General features: G+C 35.1%; 1 protein-coding gene across 1 annotated transcript in view; it reads left to right on the top strand.

Moving 5' to 3' along the window:
• The first annotated feature begins 18,393 nt into the window (after positions 1 to 18,393).
• Positions 18,394 to 18,663, top strand: part of LOC119247022 (antigen WC1.1-like) — an 81,878-nt gene continuing 81,608 nt past the window's right edge. Inside the window, exon 1 of the mRNA XM_054696779.1 lies at positions 18,394 to 18,457. Coding sequence (XP_054552754.1) covers positions 18,394 to 18,457 — 64 coding nt within the window. The remainder of the gene's footprint in view (positions 18,458 to 18,663) is intronic.

Raw genomic sequence — 18,663 nt, 5'->3', positions numbered from 1 at the left:
GATTTTAGTAATAAAGCATAACAATGACTTTCATGTCCACTCTGAAATTAGGAAAGCTTGACAGGATGATTGATTGTTACTGAACATTGTGCTGTCTTAGACAATTGATTATGTTAGAAAATGAGTTGTACCCAGGAGAGTAATTGTCCCTGTTGTTTTTCTTAATCAGATTAAAGAAGTGTCTTTTTGTAGTGTGAGGTCAAGAGGGTTTCTGCATGTTCATGAGAAAATATGTAATGATTGTCTCTGTTCTGCTTTGATGCTTATGCTGATGTAATCTCACCGCTGGACTTAAGGTATAAATAAAAACCTGCTGAGACCTTCAGTAGGAGATACTTGCATGAAAGAAGGTGTCTGTGTCTGCCTCACTCCTACCTCACTCCACTACCCCTCAGCCCTCCGAAAATTTCACCGATGCTGTCCTCTCTTTTCTGAGATCCCTGACACGACTTCTAGCTGGAGCTGGTCTCCAGCATGAAAGCAATCTCTAGAAAACTGTAACTAACATATAAGTGTACTGTCTCTCTGGAAAATCATGATTAGCATAGAAGTTTACTCTTCAATGGCTTCAATAATATACTTTTTGAAGGAAGATTAAAATATATAGCTCAAAGAATACAGCAATTATTAAAGTTAAAATAGAAATTATACAGTTATAGATAACAATTCAAAAGTGGTGATGAAGTAGTATCTTGTCTTATATAATATCCAAAAGAAGTAAATTTGTTAAAGATGAAGTTATTGATGACATTTGTTAAAATGTAAGGCAGGCTAATTCAGGACTATTGAGATAGATACAGGGATGACTATAATGAGGTTTTGCAACATGGGTGAGATTTGGGGCTTAACTCTGAAAGCCAAAAGAACAAGTGGTCCCTAGTCCCTCCTTCCCTCATACATTGTGCAAAAATGAAAAATGACGTAAAAAATATATAAAATTAAAAAAAAGAACAAGTGGAGATTATCAAGGAACAGGGATCAGGGGACAGAAAATTAGTAACAGGAAATTTCAGGCAAAGGTATTCTGGTTAAGTTGATTTGACAGAATTTGTACTAAAGGCAGGTCAAGGTGATAAGACATAGGGTGGGAGAGATGTAATTTGATAAGATAACAAGGTTGGGTCTATTTGCTAACCCACCCAGTGATCCAGTACGATTCTTCCTTTCTTTCTTTCTTTCTTTCTTCTTTTTTAAAGAGTTATTTATTTATTTATACAAGCACTGGGTACAGTCAGAAGCACGGAAGTGTGAGAGAATTCACCAGAACCAGACCAGGGAACAGAACAGGCAGACTGATGATGTACACTGCTGAGGGGAGCAGCGGGTGTGGCAGGAAAGGTCCGTGCACCATGTGGGACCCTCGCCAGCGGGCCCGGCATAGAACCGGCCCTGCAGATGCCGAGGGCAGTTTTGCAGCCCAGCGCTCAACTGCTGCACCACCAGGGGAGGCCCCAGTACGATTCTTTCTAAAACCGGTGCTGTTGTAGAGCAACCCCGATACAAAACGGGGTGCCTGACTGTGGGTCCTCACCCGCGCGCTTAAAAGGACTTATCAATGCTCTACTGCAGGCACACGTGAAAGGTTAATAAAAGGTTTATTTACAAAGGGAAGGGGAAATGAGGAAATGTACAGCTCTGGGAGAAAAGTGGGAGACAAAGTTTTAAATGAGTCCTACCCGATCCGCCCATTAGGAATCCCAAAATGGCGCTCTGAGAGCTGGCCGCCAGCCAGGAGCGGTGAAGCTGTAACAGGGTGGTCCCCAGGAAAGGGGGAGGTTCCCTGCCCCTCCCAAGGGAGGGTGGAGCTGAGCAGGAAGAGGAGAAGCTGCAGAAGAGACTGAGGAAGGAAGCAGGATGGAGCCAGGAGACCTGGAGGAGGCACATGGAGCCTAGAGACACGTGAAGAAACTGTGCTTGTCTTTTGGTCGTGGACTAGGTGACACAGATGTGGGTGAGACCCGTGGGGAGGTGACAATGGCAGCTTTTATCTTGATGTTGATTTTGCTCTTTTCCTTCCAGGCTTGTCCAGTTGTTTGTGACCCTTTTCTGTGGGTCCCCACTGGAAGATGCTTTAGACTTGTGGCAGGCTTTGGGGCCTTGTTCTGGGCCAATCCCATTTGGATGGACTTTTACCCACGAGGGGACGGGTAACTTTGGGTGCTTCATTTAGAAACTAGATTCTTTGCCTTACCTGTATTGTTTCCTAGTTTTATTAAAGTTCCTTCCCATTAAAGTGTCATATGTTTTGTGTTGATGCGGCGGATGGCAGAACCCATTTAGAATAGGCAGGTTTGCGGGGTTTGGGCTGCCCCTCTCCCTGTCCTATAACAAAGTCAGGAGGCGAGCGATCGCGAGCCAGAGAGAGCCCAAGGCCCACGTGTTTGGTTTTTATACCCAACCTGGCTGCCCAACTCCACCCTCAGGTCCCAGCCACCCTCCCTTGGTGGTGATGGGATTTGTCTTTCCCAGAGTCTTGATGGCTTTAGTCTGGAGTGGGGGTGGAGTCCACAAAGTTAATCCTGTATGGGATTAACTCAGGACATCACTTCCCCCTAACAATTCCCCCCTTTCACTTTTTGCCACCATTTCCATGGTGATGAAGATATGGATGTTGGGATACAGTCTCAGATGAAAGTTTTAGGGTTCCAGTCTGAAAGAAAACGAATTCCTCCAGGTATTGTCCATCGTGGAAAGCAAAAGTCCTCCATTTCTGGAAAAACAGTTCATTAGTCCCAGCCGAAAGAAAACATTTGGAGGCATTAGCCAGAACAAGACAGCAGATATGTCAAAATCATAGGAAAAAAAAATGTTAAAATGGTTCAACTTATGCAAAAATGAGTTTTTTCAACCTTGATCCCAAACTTTAACAGTATAGCAAAACTTTGCAAATTAAGTCTACTTTTAAACCATTTGCCTATTTTTTGCATAAAATTACAGGGCAGAATAACTAAGCAGCAATTTTAGCTGGCTTTGTTGAAATACTCCATATAGGATCAGAGCGAACCATTGGTATCCGGTCGATGTAGGCTTTAGGTACAAAGTTAGTCTCATCAGACTCCACCTGTGCTTTCCTCTTCTCGAGGGTACTAGGGCATTTTTGTTGGCCGGGTTGTCCAGTCCTGCCAATGGAGGCAAGTTTCCTCACCTTTTTTGGAGGTCTCTGGAACCCTACAAACAAGGCAAACAGGTTTTCCTTTTTTTGGTTCAGCTCTGTTTTAACTTTTTGGAAGAGCTCCACACAAAGCCACACAATGAAACTTATGTCCAATTTTTTTTTAGTTTAAACAAAATCCTTATGGAAGTTATGTAAAAACAGACTTTGAGATAAGTAGTAAAAGATTACTACTACTATTTTATGCTGTGTTGGTATCAAGGGGAGAGAAAATGCAAACACAAGTTAGCTTTGTTGGGAAAAAAAAATTACAACCTTGCTGCAGATCCTGGTCACCAAAACAAGAGAACTTTGTGGATTTAGAACAAAATGCAAAAAAATGATGAGTATTATGTTAAGGAAAACTTAGTAAATATGAGGTGTATTTTTAAGTTTATTTAGTCCTTAGTAGAAAAGTTTTACTCTCAACAGTTCCATCAATAGGAATCTGTTGAGACCTTTTTTCCCTATATTTTCAGAAACAATTTTTGTAGATATTAAACAATTGAAGTATACAATATTACAAGGTGACAATTATTATTGACAATTTACATTCATATTAGGTCAAGGTGTTATTACCCTTTTTTCCAAGTGACAATGCTTCCCTTCTAGTTTTACTCTACTAGGTGAGCCAAATAGAACAAATTTATCTAATGCCTTTCCCAGGAGGAAAGGGAGAAACTTTGTGGAGTGTCTCAGGAGCTCTACTGAGGTTCCACAAAATTTTCTTGCATTAGCCAAATGACAGGCTATTAAATTTGTACTTGAATTTAGATTTTGGGAAGTTTTGCCATAAATATTAGAAAAATAACAGAAACAACAATGTTTAATCTCTATGAAGGCACCGGCTTAGTTTAGTAGCACAATGTTGACAATGAAACCATAACCTTTAGTTTTTTTTATAACTGGAGACTCTTTTTTGCAACGTCTATGGGCACCATGTGTACCAATTTGTCAATCACTGGAGGTCAAGACAAGGACACAAGGAAAGGACATACAGACATACAATATATAGACACAAAAAGCTCTTTAGTTACCATTTATTACGTGTGGGATATCTTATGCAACTGCAGTTTCACTCATTGGCCAAAGTAACAAAAAGAAAGCAGAGAAAAAAATTTCAAAGGTAAAAAAAAAGCAAAAAGTTAAAAAAAAATAACAAAATTAAAATCAAGATTGAAAACCTTTTTGTGTAAATAAAAATAGTGGCAGCATATGTATGATCCTAGATGTTATTTTACGTCTCCTAAACTTTGAAAGGAAGAAGATTGGTTAGAGCATGTTAGTTTTCTCAGGGTTTTTTCAGGAAAAAAAAATGAGTCCTTGGGTGTCCTGTAACAATAACTGGAAAAGAAGTCAGTAACATTTAAGTTTTTGTCTGTTTCTTAAACAAATATTTCAAGTCCTCAATGGGTTCACAAGACCAATGGGACTTGTCCCAGCCACCCTCCCTTGGTGGTGATGGGATTTGTCTTTCCCAGAGTCTTGATGGCTTTAGTCTGGAGTGGGGGTGGAGTCCACAAAGTTAATCCTGTATGGGATTAACTCAGGACATCACTTCCCCCTAACAGTGCTAGTAAAGCAAGAACCTACAATGAAGACCTAGTCCAAAACAGGAGTCAGAGTTTATTTTTATTTATTTATTTTCCTACATTATTGTTCTTCCTTCCTGGTGTAGTCCCCATATTTCTCCCACAACCATGGCACCCGTGAACCATCACCATCACCCTTGCTTTTCCTTCACCTCTTTCATCCTTCTCCCTCCCCTCCCTTGCTGTTTGCCTGAAGTCTGGTCTGATTACTAGTTTTGTCTTTTTCCCGACCCTTTGTTTGGTTTTCCTATGCTCTACCTGTAAATGAAACCATTTGATATTTTTCTTTTTCCTTTTGTATTATTTTGCTTATCATGATGCCTTCTAGTTCCATCAGTGTTGCTGCAAATGTCTTGAGTTTATCTTTTTTGATTGCTGAGTAGTATTCCATTGTGCATCTATACCACACCTTCTTGAACCATTCATCTGTTTTGAGGCATTTAAGGCCGTTTCTGTATCTTAGCTAGTCAACTTTGTTCATTAAAGTATTTCTGTTAAATTGAAAAATACCAGATGATCAAAATGGCATATGTGAACTAAACTATATCAATAACTATATTAAATATCAATGGTGTAAATAGTCAATTAAAAGGCAAAAACATGAAGTCCAAGAAAAAGACAAAGAACAGTTATCATCTGTTTCCAATAACCCGTTTTAATTACTTTTGGTATGAATGCATGTAAGTTGAAGTTAATGGAAGAAAAATTTACACCATTAATCAGAAAAGAGAAAAACAAGAACATTACATAATGTAAAGAATTCATCAAGAAGCTATAACTGCATTCAATGTCATGAATGCAGTAGATGTTCAAAATTTGTAAAACAAAACTTGACACAGTTGGACAAAGGAATAAGACATAGACATATGTATATAGTCCTTGCTGGAGACATTACCACACCCTTATTAATTAATAATATGAGTATTGAAATAATATTGAAATTTATAGAACCCTATCCAATCACTTGTCAGAATTGACATTTATACGCCACTTGGGTAACAACAACAAAAGAATGTGAATTTTTTTCAAATGTACACTGACTTTGCTGAATTAGATCATAATCTGATCCATTAAAAAAATAAATTTAAGGGCCTCCCTGGTGGTGCAAGGGGTTAAGCACTGCACTGTGAAGCAATCCGAAGCCTCTACAGCACAAATTCAATCCCCAGCTGGCCAGGGAGCAACCCATATGGTGAGTCAGACCACTTCTGTTTCGCCCACTGCTCCCCTCAGCGGTGTATTTTGATCAGTCTGCCTGTTCTGTTCCCCACTCTCTCTCTGGTAGATCCTCTCACCCTCCCGTGCCTCTGGCCTGTACCCCAGCTCTTGTATGCATAAATAAATAAATATTTAAAAACAAAAAGAAATGATCTATAAATAATAAACAGTGTGTACACATACAGATGTGGACAATTAACTTATTAAAATTTTTGTCACTGCTATTTTAATTAAATTAACAAACAAAAATCTTCCTATATATTTTTGTATTTTTACTGTGGTCAAATTTTTTCATGACTGCATTTCACACTGAATTAATTATTTTAAAATTTATTATTGGGCCTATCCTGGTGGCGCAGCGGTTGAGCGCTGGGCTGCGAAGTTGCCCACAGCCTTTGCAGTGTAGGTTCAATCCCTGGCTGCCGGTGAGTGTCCCACATGGCGTGGCAGACCTCTCTTGCTGCGCCCGCTGCTCCTTTCAGCAGTGCATTTCGTTGGTCTGCCTGTTCTGTTCCCCTCTCTGGCTCTGGTGAATTCTCTCACTCTCTCACACTTCTGACTATACCCAGTGCTTGTATAAATAAATCTTAAAAAAAAAAAAAAAAAAACTACTCTCACTGTTCTATTGAATATATTCAGATATTTTAAATTTCCCTACTGATTTACAGAATCTCAGTGAGCAAGTTTGAATAAACTTTTTTTTTTCATGTTTTTGTTTTATTTGTGTGTATTTCCAATTATTACAATTCTGTGTACTAGAACAAATGCTACATATAATTTTCAAATATTGGTCTATGTGCCTTCAATACCTCAACAGCACAGGTTGTTTCTATTTATTTTTGTTTATTTATTTATTTAAGATTTATTTATTTTTTTACAAGAGCTGGGGTACAGGTCAGAGGCGCTGGAGGGTGAGAGAATTCACCAGAGCCAGAGCAGGAAACAGAACAGGCAGACAGACGAAATACACTGCTGAGGGGAACAGCAGGCGTGACAAGAGAGGTCTGTGGCGCCATGTGGGATTCTCACCAGGCGGTGGGGATTGAACCGGCACTGCAGAGGTTGTGGACAGCTCCACAGCACTGCACTAAATCACCTGTGCCACCAGGGAGCCCTGATTTTGATTTTTAATAGTTAAATCTGTAATTTTTATGCTTTCTGTCTTCATGTGTGTAACAACATCAGATTTTCATAAATACTTTATAATTATTTATATTTATCAGATATACATATTTACTACAGTTTATTTTAATACAAAATTTAAAAATTGAATAGGAAGTTAAATATTTGAGGTCAAAAATGCTTCTTCCTTTGAAATTTATTTATTCATAAAGTTCTCATACTTTCTTATAGTTCATGGCATTTTATTTACCCTTTCCCTAAATTTTTTACATTGTTTCAAAATAGTTATTGACCTTTTGTCCACATATTACTTATTTATGTGAATATTAGTAGCATGAAATATGGTTATTTTCCTGCAGATGATGAAGAAATGACCCAGATCTGTTAGCTAAAATCTTTAAAAATGTTGAAGGATAAAATGAATATAATTTTAAACTAATTTAAGCTAATGAGATGGTAAAAATGTTAAGATGTTTTCCATCACCCAAAGAATAAAATAATTTTGAAAAATTACATTTGATTCAAATGTGAATAAGTCAATGATTAGTTCATATTGGTCTGGTGGTTTCTTTCTGTGACATGACTGATAAAGATGATTCTTGGGAATTGATAGACAGACAATAATGACAAGACAAACAAATAAAACCAAAAATAACAAGAAATGTGGAGGGGTCTGAGACAGGTCACACATACACCATCTAGTGATGAACTACAGCACCTGCTCTAGAATTGAAAGGGTCAGCAAGAGACAGCAGAAAAGTGCTCAAAGAATATTTCCAAAATACTGATTGAATTTATAATGTAATAAAGTATATTGAAATTAATAAACATATCTGAAACTACTAATTAACAATATTCAATTATTTCCTTGATAATGAGAGATTGAATGAAGGGGATTGGTCATTATGAAAATGTTGGGTATCTTGTGTAACTTAAGTAAGACTGAAGAAAGGCCCAATCTAGAGATGACGCAGAGCTAAATTGAGCAGCAGAAAGTTTCCTGTGTGGTTGCATCCAGAGCTCACTTACTCTTGACTTCTATTCTCACCTATTAGAGTGTCTCATAGGAGAGTCAAAGGCATTATTAGCCTGTGCATTTTATTTCTCTTCTTATCTTCTGTTCTGGTCTCTAATTCCATACTATGGACTGTCAAAAATTTTAAATTCCAACTTCTTTAATAAGAGCTTGCGCATGCTTCTTCCCAGGATATAGATACACACTCTTCAAAAGATCAGACATTTTCTTCTAAACATCAGGTAATTATAATTTCTCATGTATTTATTCTCTCAACATATGTTTGTTTAGAATTTTGATGAAATGAAGTTGAATGAAATTAAAGATTTATAGTTAAAGACAAATTGCTTATTCAATATTCATATGTATATATTTCTTACAATAATACATAAGTGTATTAAATTTTTAAACAATCTATATATATATATATCTGTATGTGTAGATGTGATTTGGAAAAAAAAAAAAGAAAAGAATGGTTCAGAGAGTGGGAAAGTTCAGGAGAAAAGATAGGTTAAAAAGAGAGGTCCTAGGAGGAAAATCAGGTGTGTTTAAGAGTCTTTAAAGAATCTATTTTAAATATTATTTCTTTTTATCACTTTATTATTATTATTTTTTATTAAGATTTTATTTTATATAATTCTTACATCATTTTCCTTTTTGCACAATGTATGCATTTTCATTTTGGTTATATTCCCCATATTATCACTTATTTGCTGATACATTTTATGCCATTTAGAAATTGTTAAGTTATGTGAAATACGGGTTCAAAGAAAGCAAACAAGGAAATTCAAAATTCAATAGGATAAATCATAATTAATCTTCCCACAGGATGTTTCTTTTGATTATAGGAATTTGGGTTTATTATCTTCTGGTAGAGAAAAAAAAATCTCACATCGATTCCTTTCAAATTTCCTAAAATGTTATAACAAAGGAAAATATTTCCAGATTTCATTTTAGCTAGACTTTGTTTAGTATAAAAATATTAATTTTTAAGATAAATTTAACATTTTTCATACCAATTTTACTTACTGATTCTTCATTTACACTCATTGAAAATATATTTTTCTATTCATTTTCTCATCTTTCTACATTTCAGTAATGAGTGAAATAACTTACTCAGATTTGCGACTGCAATGTCCATCTCAGCCACAGAGAAGACAAGAACTTAAACAACCAAAAAGAAAAGGTCCATCTGAACAAACCCATAAAGGTAGGTATGCTGTCTACCTTTTCATTTTAGAAATTATATTATTAAAGTATACAAGATTGTGCGTGCTCATGCTCACACACATCCACAGTTAATTTAAATGTTTCTCTTTTACAGAGCAAGGAAAATGATTAATAGAAAGTGTCTTCTAATTTTACTTACTATATTTCATCTTAGCTAAACTTTACTTAGTATAAAAATATTAACTTTTTAGATAAATTTAACATTTTTCATACCAATTTTACTTACTAATTCTTCATTTACACTTATTGAAAATATATTTTTCTATTTATTTTCTCATCTTTCTACATTTCAGTAATGAGTGAAATAACTTACTCAGATTTGCGACTGCAATGTCCATCACAGCCAGAGAGAAGACAAGAACTTAAAACACCAAAAAAAAAAGGTCCATCTGAACATACCCATAAAGGTAGGTGTGCTGTCTACCTTTTCATTTTAAAAATTATATTATTAAAATATACAAGATTGTGCATGTTCATGCTCACACAAATCCACAGTTAATTTAAATGTTTATCTTTTACAGAGAAAGGAAAGTGATTAATAGGAATTGTCTTCTAATTTTTCTTACTATATTCTTAACAATATTTAAAAAAAAGTTCTTTGTACTAGACACTGCCTATGATGATTGAGAATTTTTTTTTATCCCTAATGAACAGTTTGTCTGGCAGTTTATGTTATTTCCATCACATCTATATAGAAACTTTATTAATGAAAGCATTGTGTGTAGGTATATGCATAAATATATACAAAACATATACTTCACCATTATTTATTTTAAAATACCTTTAAATTTTTCTCAATTTATAGTTTCTCATGTGTACATCAATACCAAAAGAACACTACAAGGTAGAATGTATTTTTATTCCCAATGTGAAGTTCTGATATTTAAATGGCATAATTGAAGTTAAGTGCTTACCTTTTGAAACTCCATCTTTCCTTGGGAAGTCCAAAATCTTCTCTCCTCCCAGAGAATAGTGACTCAGCTAATCTACCAAGGAGCTCTGTTTTTTCTGCCTTTTCTGTGACTTCAAATTCATTCCTTGATGTGTATCTCACTAGACACCTACAACTAAAAATGGAGCAATACAATGATAAATATTTGACTTCATATTGTGAAATGAAGATCTGTCTTTCAAAACTTTTTTTTCAGCCCTAATCAATTATTTTCTTCTCTCACATTCTGTATTTTTAGGAAACATTTTAATTTATCTATTGATCTTTTTTTATATCTATTGATTTTTATAGGGTTTCAAGATAGAACAGTGACTACCAAAATAACTACATTCCTGTATAAAAACAGGAATGAATTTAATATTTTAGTTGCATATTTTATGAGGATGATCTCAAGTCTATTGTAATTAAGTGAACTTGTATAATATAAAACATCAGTATCTGAACTGAGACAACACTGAAAAAATAAAAATCCTACTTTTGATTACTTTCTTTATTTTACCAGATGTTATTGACATATGATATACTAATGAAATGTTTAATTCATCCTTCTTCAAAAGGGCGTTATGGGGCCTCCCCGGTGGCGCAGCGGTAGAGCGCTGGGTTGCGAAGCTGCCCGCAGCCTCTGCAGCGCTGGTTCGATTCCCGGCTGCTCCCCGGCCACCGGAGGAGGGTCCCACATGGTGCGCAGACCTCTCCTGCCACCCGCTGCTCCCCTCAGCAGTGTACTTCGGTCCTTCTGCCTGTTCTGCTCCCCGCTCTGGCTCTGGTGAATTCTCTCACCCTCCCGCGCTTCTGACTGTACCCAGTGCATGTATAAACAAAACAAATGAACAAACAAATAAATAAATAAATAAAACATGCCTCTATTAAAAAAAAAAAAAAAAACTAAAAAAAAAAAAAAAAAAAAAAAGGGCGTTATGGCCCCCAGTTTGGCTCACTCCCCTTAACCAATGTTGGCAGTCCCTGAGGATGTGTGCCACAGAGGGGGGTCTCTTAGGTCTTCTGAAATTCTCCCCTCTTTCCATGAGCCCCCAGTGGAAATCAACAAATTCTGATAGCAATACAGTGAACTCCCCATGGCTTACAGGTGCAAGGAATTCTAATCTCATGATAACCGGCTCTTACCTTGAAGATCTTATTAAAATTCATTAGTGTTCCACAGCTGCCTCCTTCCCTCTGATTTGACAAAGTGAGTGGAGCGTGTGTCCTGTCTCCCCATGGACACAGGCGTACGTCCTCTTTAGAATTCATTTCACCTTAATGTTTTTGACTTGAGCTAACACACTCAAAATGAGCAATGCTTTATAGATTACCTTTCTTTTCCCTATTAATTGGGTGTGAGCTGTGTTTTGTAGTTTACTACACATGATAGAGAAGGTGAACTCTGACAAACATTTATAAACTGATGTCATAAGCTATATTCCTCCTTTTCCATAGATGTTGCTGCCCCATCTTCTTCATGGAAAATCACTGCAGTGATTCTGGGGATCATTTGTCTGGCCCTTCTTTTGTCTGTTGGACTCTTAACTACAAAGTTTTATGGACACTTATGTACACAGTGTAAGTCACAATGTGAAAAAGAAATATACTTTTTTTTCTACTTACCTAATGAAATCTGTTGAAGATAATGCATTTTGATTCACTCTATTCCTGGACTAAGAAGTATTCTCACTAACTGAAGATGAATTCTTACAGATGAGTCAAATTGTTCATTTTAAAGCATGTGATGAATTTTACTTATTACTTGTTTGTTCTCATGTTTGCTTTAACAGAAATATTTTCTTCCTTTCCTTGTGAAATAATTTTTATCTTACTGTGAGAAGTTTATATACACTATTAGTAAAATATTTTTAATAAAGTGTAATTAAGTGAACTCATGTAATATGAAATATCTATATCTAAAATGAGACATCTCTCAAAAATATAATTCTTACTTTTGACTAGTTTCTTGACTTTGGCTGGATGTTATTGACATATGATACACTAATGAGAAGTTTGATCATTTTCTAGAGTTTATTTCCTTCTGATATCTGTTGCTGTTTGAACTGGTATGAACTTGTCATACTCATATTGTAGTTTGATTCTTATGTTTTTTTTTTTCTTTATCAATGGCTTCAAGGGCTTTTTGATGTTTTATTTTTATTTATTTTTAAAAATAATTTTATATATTTTAATATAATTTTTCATTTTTGTACAATATGATCCTTATGTTTATATCTCTATTACATTGAGTTCTTCAATGCAAGTGATGTTTCATTAATAATCAGTTTTGTATTTCCTGTTTAAGCATATTTTATGGTAAAAAGTTTGTCATGTTATTTTTCTCTTTGAGTTTAAATATGACCTTTCTTTCTTAGTGAATCAAAACTCATTTAATGAAGAACAACAATGTAAGGAGGGAGCAAATAAAACAGGTAAATTTGAAAGTCTTTGAGCCATAATATTATTTGCAGGAGAGAGGAGAGAATTCACTTATTGTTTGTGATGTTGCTCAATACCTTCGACTGTATACAACAAGCAGATAAAAGTGAAATCTACTTATAGCACCAGTATTTCTCAGGCAGTCATATGTACTTATAAAATATATAAATATTAATAAACAAATACAAATGTTTAATTGGCTTTGTTATAGGATTCATTAAATGGGTAGTGTCCTGTCTAGTAAGTATCTACAAGGACTTACCCTAAGTGGAAGATGGTGGGTTATTGACAAAAAGAAAGATTATTTCAGGCAAAGACACTTTCTGTAGGGGAAATTAGAGAGGACTCATGCAGATGGTTTCACTAGTGCTAGCAGGGCCCTCCAGTTTAGTGGGTTTAGAATTGCACTTTCGTTTGAGGAAAAACCTGTAATTAGGCTAAGTATTAATACTTGGTGGGATCCTGCATGAAAGACACCATTTGGGGCCCCGGGTGTTTTAAGCACTTAACAAGTATATGAATTTATATTGGATTATGTTTACTGAGACTTAATTTTGTGGTTAAAAATATTTTGTCTCCCCTGGGGATTCTTGTGAATCTTGAAGAGCCGATTGTTTTCAGTGTAATGGATTATGGCTGTAAAAGAACTCAAACACTAAATTTAAGTGCATATAAATAAAATGTAAAATAATGGTAGGGTCTCCCTGGTTGCACAAGGGGTAAAGCACAGCACTATGAGGCTGTCCACAGCTACTGCAGCTGGAGTTCGATCCCTGGCTGGCCAGGGAGCAACCCACATAGTGCAGCCAATCTCTCCTGTCTCGCTCTCTGCTCCCCTCAGCAGTGTATTTCAGTCAATCTGCCTGTTCTGATCCCCGCTCTGTCTCTGGTGAATCCTCCTCTCCACCACCCGCCTCTGCTTCTCTGGCCTATACCCCAGCTCTTGTATGCATAAATAAATAAATCTTAAAATCAAAAAAACTAAAAAAAAACAAAAAAAAAATATTTTGTAGCCCCGAGGCATTCTTACGAATCTTGAAGAGCACAATGTTTTCAGGGTGATGAATTATGGATCTAAAATAAGTCAACCACTAAATTTAAGTGCGTATAAATAAAATGTAAAACAAAGACACTTTGTTGGTAGAGGGTAGATTTGCATTGTGAATTTACTGGCTATAACTTGCATTGATGGGACACATTCAACTACGGTTTCTCTTTTGTAACAGTTTTGAAATATCCTACTTGTTCAACCAACTGGTATCAACGGGGAGAAAACTGCTTCTTTTTCTCAAAAATCCTGTACCCTTGGAAACAATGTCCCGGCTACTGCTCTGGTTCAAATTCAAGCTTTGTTAAAGTGGAAACTGAAGAAGATTTGGTAAGGATAAGTTTTGTTTCTTAAATTTTAATGTGTTTTGTGTCAGAAAATTAAAAAAATGCCAACAATCACACAAGACACATGTTCCTCTAAAGCATTTTCTATATGACAGTCACAGGCATCTTTATATTTTGACTGTAATGTTGAATATTAACTTTATCATAATACTTGGGGTTTTTCTTTCAGCTCTCAGCATAAAGTTCAAATCATGTATTTCAGTTAATATATAGTCTGATTCTTAGCTATTATCCTGGCCTCCTCTGCACCTGTTCTAGTGCAACCTGACTTGGGCTCATGGTCATGAACTACTTTACATGCATAAAGGACCCTGTGCTACTTCATGTCTTTGTTTCTCAAATTGTTTTTTCATGTGCCCTTGACATATTTTGTCTCCTCCACCTCTCACCCCAAACACTTTTTTCATGGTTAATGCACCCTCCTTTTCAAGATTTTAACTTATGGCACTCTGGGCTCACCACACCTGTTAAAACTCCTACTATTTCTTCTCCTTTGATTCTGTATTTATAATGTTGTGAAATATGTCACTACTTAATACATTGGTTAATGAAAGTTCTATTTTTTCAGTGTCTTAGTGACTACACATATGAGGTTTATTGCTCATTTTTTCCAACCCATTGCCAAAGAATATGACTAAATTATAATATGGGAAAAAAACAATTGTTCATGAATAAAGGAGTCCTCAGCAGTCAACAATCAATTATTTCTAAGTAAAATAAGCCTAATCTCTATTTGTTTGCATACAATTAAAGAGAGTGAAAGGGAAATTGATCAATGAAAGAAAGATATTTAAATAATTATACTCCTATTTCTCAGGCACAGTTCTACTTTCTGATTTATTTTCCTCTCTCTGCAGAATTTTTTATTGCACTTGTCAAAGATGCAGTATGAAATGAGTCAAAAGATGTTTTTTATCAGCTTGTACTACAACAGCCAGCGACTGAAATGGGTTTGGCTGGATGGCACACTTTTTAACTTGAACAAGTAAGTCTCCTGGTGTTTTAAAATTCCAGACCAGAATGCTCTTATTTTCTTCCAAATCTCAATAATTACTGTGCATATGGAGCAGAGTTATTTTACAAAACAAATGTAGCCATAATAAATCCTCTAGGAAAAGACAGGATAAATGGAAAGATGTGAAAGTTTACTGTACTAGGCTGCATATTTGTTTCATAAATCTATTAGATGGTTCATTAATTTTATGAATGAAGTATTACCATTTTGCAATGTATTATAATGTAATTGAATAAATATGTGCAAATTCAAGAGGTATCACTTCAATGTTAATGTTTTTTTGACTCCAAGACATGTGCTCACAGGAAATTTTTGAGGCAATTTTCTCCCTCCATAGGTCTCACCCAAAGTTTTCCATAAACCATATTTGCATTTATATATATTATAAGCCACAAAGTGGGTGGCTTAAAGGAACAGAAGAAGTTTATTCTCTCATAGTTCAGAAAGCAGAAATATGAAGTCAAAGTATTGATTGATTTGTTTCCTTTGGAAGTTCCCTTCTCTTGAAGGAGTTAGCTGAAAATTTCTAGGGACAAACTTAGTTGTTATTGACAATGAGCATCAATTTGTTGTAACATAAATCAATTCTACTGAATATTCATCTAACCAATATCTTGGTGTCAGGTGCCCATTTATCCACCCCATGTCTTAGTTTATTGCAGACATTTCCTGATTTATAATGAGAAAGATCTGTATTGTATGGACATTTGCAAAACTTAGTGATTATTGTGCAACAAAAATCATTTATTTTGAAAAAAGAAATTTTAATGTGCTACTCTATGGAGTGATGTTTTTCAAAATTATGTATCTCTAATCTACAGTCCTAATTTTAATGTTAATTATAACCTCTGTTAAAATGCACACATTACAAAGAATGTTTGTAGCAATCAATGTGATGTAAATGCAATTTTCCATTCTATCCTTTACAAACTAAGAATTTGATTCATTATATTTATTATTTAAAGTTCATCTCCATCTTTCAGTTTTATATTTTGTGCTTTGTAGTTGACACTTTCTATTCCAAATTCCTATCCTTCAATTTTTCATTTCATTTGCTGTAATCTCATCTCTGTATGATTCCCTTTTTGATTTCCCCTGTGATTCCCAATGTGATCAGGTTGATCACTACATTTGTCAAAGTGAGTTCAGTAAGACTCTGGGCAAAGCTGAAATGTCAATAGCCTGGTTTCCCCTTCTTCACTGCCATAGTTTAATGTGGTGATGTCATCTTACATTTGTTCCTTCTTACTATTCTTCCCTCAAATAGGAATAAATGTCAAATATATCTTTAAATGTAGAAATCTAATTTAAATATATAATTTCTCTTCTGAAGGTTCATGAATATAATATGCTGATTTCCTTCCATTATTCTCACACTTAAAAGATGATTTTCCAATAAGGGTTATGTTTTATAATTAAAACTTCACATTTACCTGTGCTTCTGTCATACATCTTCATTTCCAGTGCTGCACTTGCATAGTGTAATCACATGCCCCCTTGAGGAATGATACTTATTTTCATGAGACTTTCCCTGACTACTTTGATTCCCAAAATATATTCAAATATTTGATCATTTGAAATAATTGCCACTACTTACTCATATGAGGATTCTGATTTTCACTCTTGAAAAAGCCAGCTAAACTTTTTCAGAAGAGAATCAATTATTATTGATGATTAACAGCAGCTTTTTTGTACTATTTAAACAATAGAATGTGTTTTGTGTTTATCAAAATGCTACTGTGTAAAGGCAATTTGTAAACCCCAGGGAAAATGGAAGATAATTTAAATATGCCTGAGGTCATGGGGATTATAGTCATAAAGAATTTGCTACCATACCAATTCAATTAAATTTTGGATGACATAATACATTTATTATTTGCATTGTTGTTGAACAACTGGGAAAGTGTCATTTCTATTTCTTAATAATTTTATCAAAATATTACTGTTCATAAGTTTACAAATGTTATAGAAAGTGAATTCAGAATTTAATGGAAATTATTTTCTCTTCTAGGCTATACATTCCCAGACATAAGAATTTTTTAAATAAATGCATGCATATAAAACATGGTAAGTTGGATGCTGAAGATTGCCACCTAAGTGGCTACTGTATCTGTTGGAAGACAATACATTTAGAACTGACAAATACATGAGAAAGAAAAGAAAGTATATCTAAGATTTCCTGTGATGATGACTTCAGCTATATGAACTATTATTGATATTGGTAAAAATCAATGTCATTATGCATTGAAGTCCATGTATTATTCTTTAATTTAAATTCATCATATCTAACAGGAAAATTACAATAAATACCTATCTGTAACTTAGGAAATAATACAAGTAATCTAAGGAATGTGAAGGAACTTTATTGGTACAGATAAATATATTTATATTTAATATAAATATTAAATAAACTCTGCAGGCTGGGCAAGGCATTCAATATTTTTAAGATTCTCATGTCTTCTAGTACTTTCAAAGTGAATCTTGTCATTGTAATCACATGCTCATGATGGGAGGTCATTCTTTGTCTTATGATGTTCATCTATGGGAGGGATGGATAGTCAGGGTAAGAAGGTAAAATTGCCTGATAAAATCAACCAAGAAAAATTTTTTGAGAAGATATTATAATAGTAAAATATGATTGTATAAAGGTAGATGACATTTAACTTTTACTATCCACATAAGGGACAAACAGTTTGAAAATGCATAGTCCAGAGAATTGGAACAAATGAACAGAATTTACTTCATTCACAAACATGCTGTTATCCTGCAACACTGAGCTTTTGGCCCTGGAGAGACACACTTGAGTAAATCAAAGGGTTGTATCTGCTTTCATGGGGCTCCTATATCACAGGGAGGATGGACATCAGTAATAACACTAGTAATACACAATGCAAATGAAATAAGTTCTAACAATTGGAAGAAAAGAGTAATCAGAGTATGACAGAGACCTGGTCTAGGTAGAAGAGTTAGTTGAGACTTTTATGATATAGAGAGATCTGAGAAATGAATAATTTTGTTAAGATAGATGCCTGGAATCCAGACATAATAGTCTGTCTGAGTGAACAATAAGCAGCAAATGCAAAGGCCTTGTCTAGAGTGAAGATCAGCGGTAGGCCTGGAGTCCAGTTTTGGTGGGGTGGGTGCAAGTGGTCTGATGCAATCCTGGAAAAGACACAGCTTGAATTATGTGAGAAAGACTAATATCTTCAGGTTACTCTCAATCCTTAAAGTCCCCAGTTTGACCCAGGACGGAAGGAAGCTCTTCCTTCTTCACAGTGATACATGGGGCTGCCAGGCACCAATGACCTGGGGCCAAAGACCACTGCTATTGACACAGAAAAGCAAGGTCCTCTGAAATAAATATGAAAATGAAATTTCTATTTTTTGGATAAAATTAATTGATAGTGCACATTTATGGAAAAATCAAGTTTTTTTTTCAGTTCGTCAAAGTTGCGGGCCTCCTAGTAATGTGGTGATAAGTGATGATGACTGAGATACACAAACACTTGCATATACATGTGTGTAAACACATGTATATCCCAAAATGCATGA

Source organism: Talpa occidentalis, unplaced genomic scaffold (assembly GCF_014898055.3).
Source record: "Talpa occidentalis isolate TD23 unplaced genomic scaffold, MPIMG_talOcc4v2.1 talOcc4.16, whole genome shotgun sequence".
In the NCBI taxonomy this organism is placed as follows: domain Eukaryota; kingdom Metazoa; phylum Chordata; class Mammalia; order Eulipotyphla; family Talpidae; genus Talpa; species Talpa occidentalis.
The sequence above is the reverse complement of the archived record's forward strand: the minus strand, read 5'-3'. Positions and strand labels throughout refer to the sequence as shown.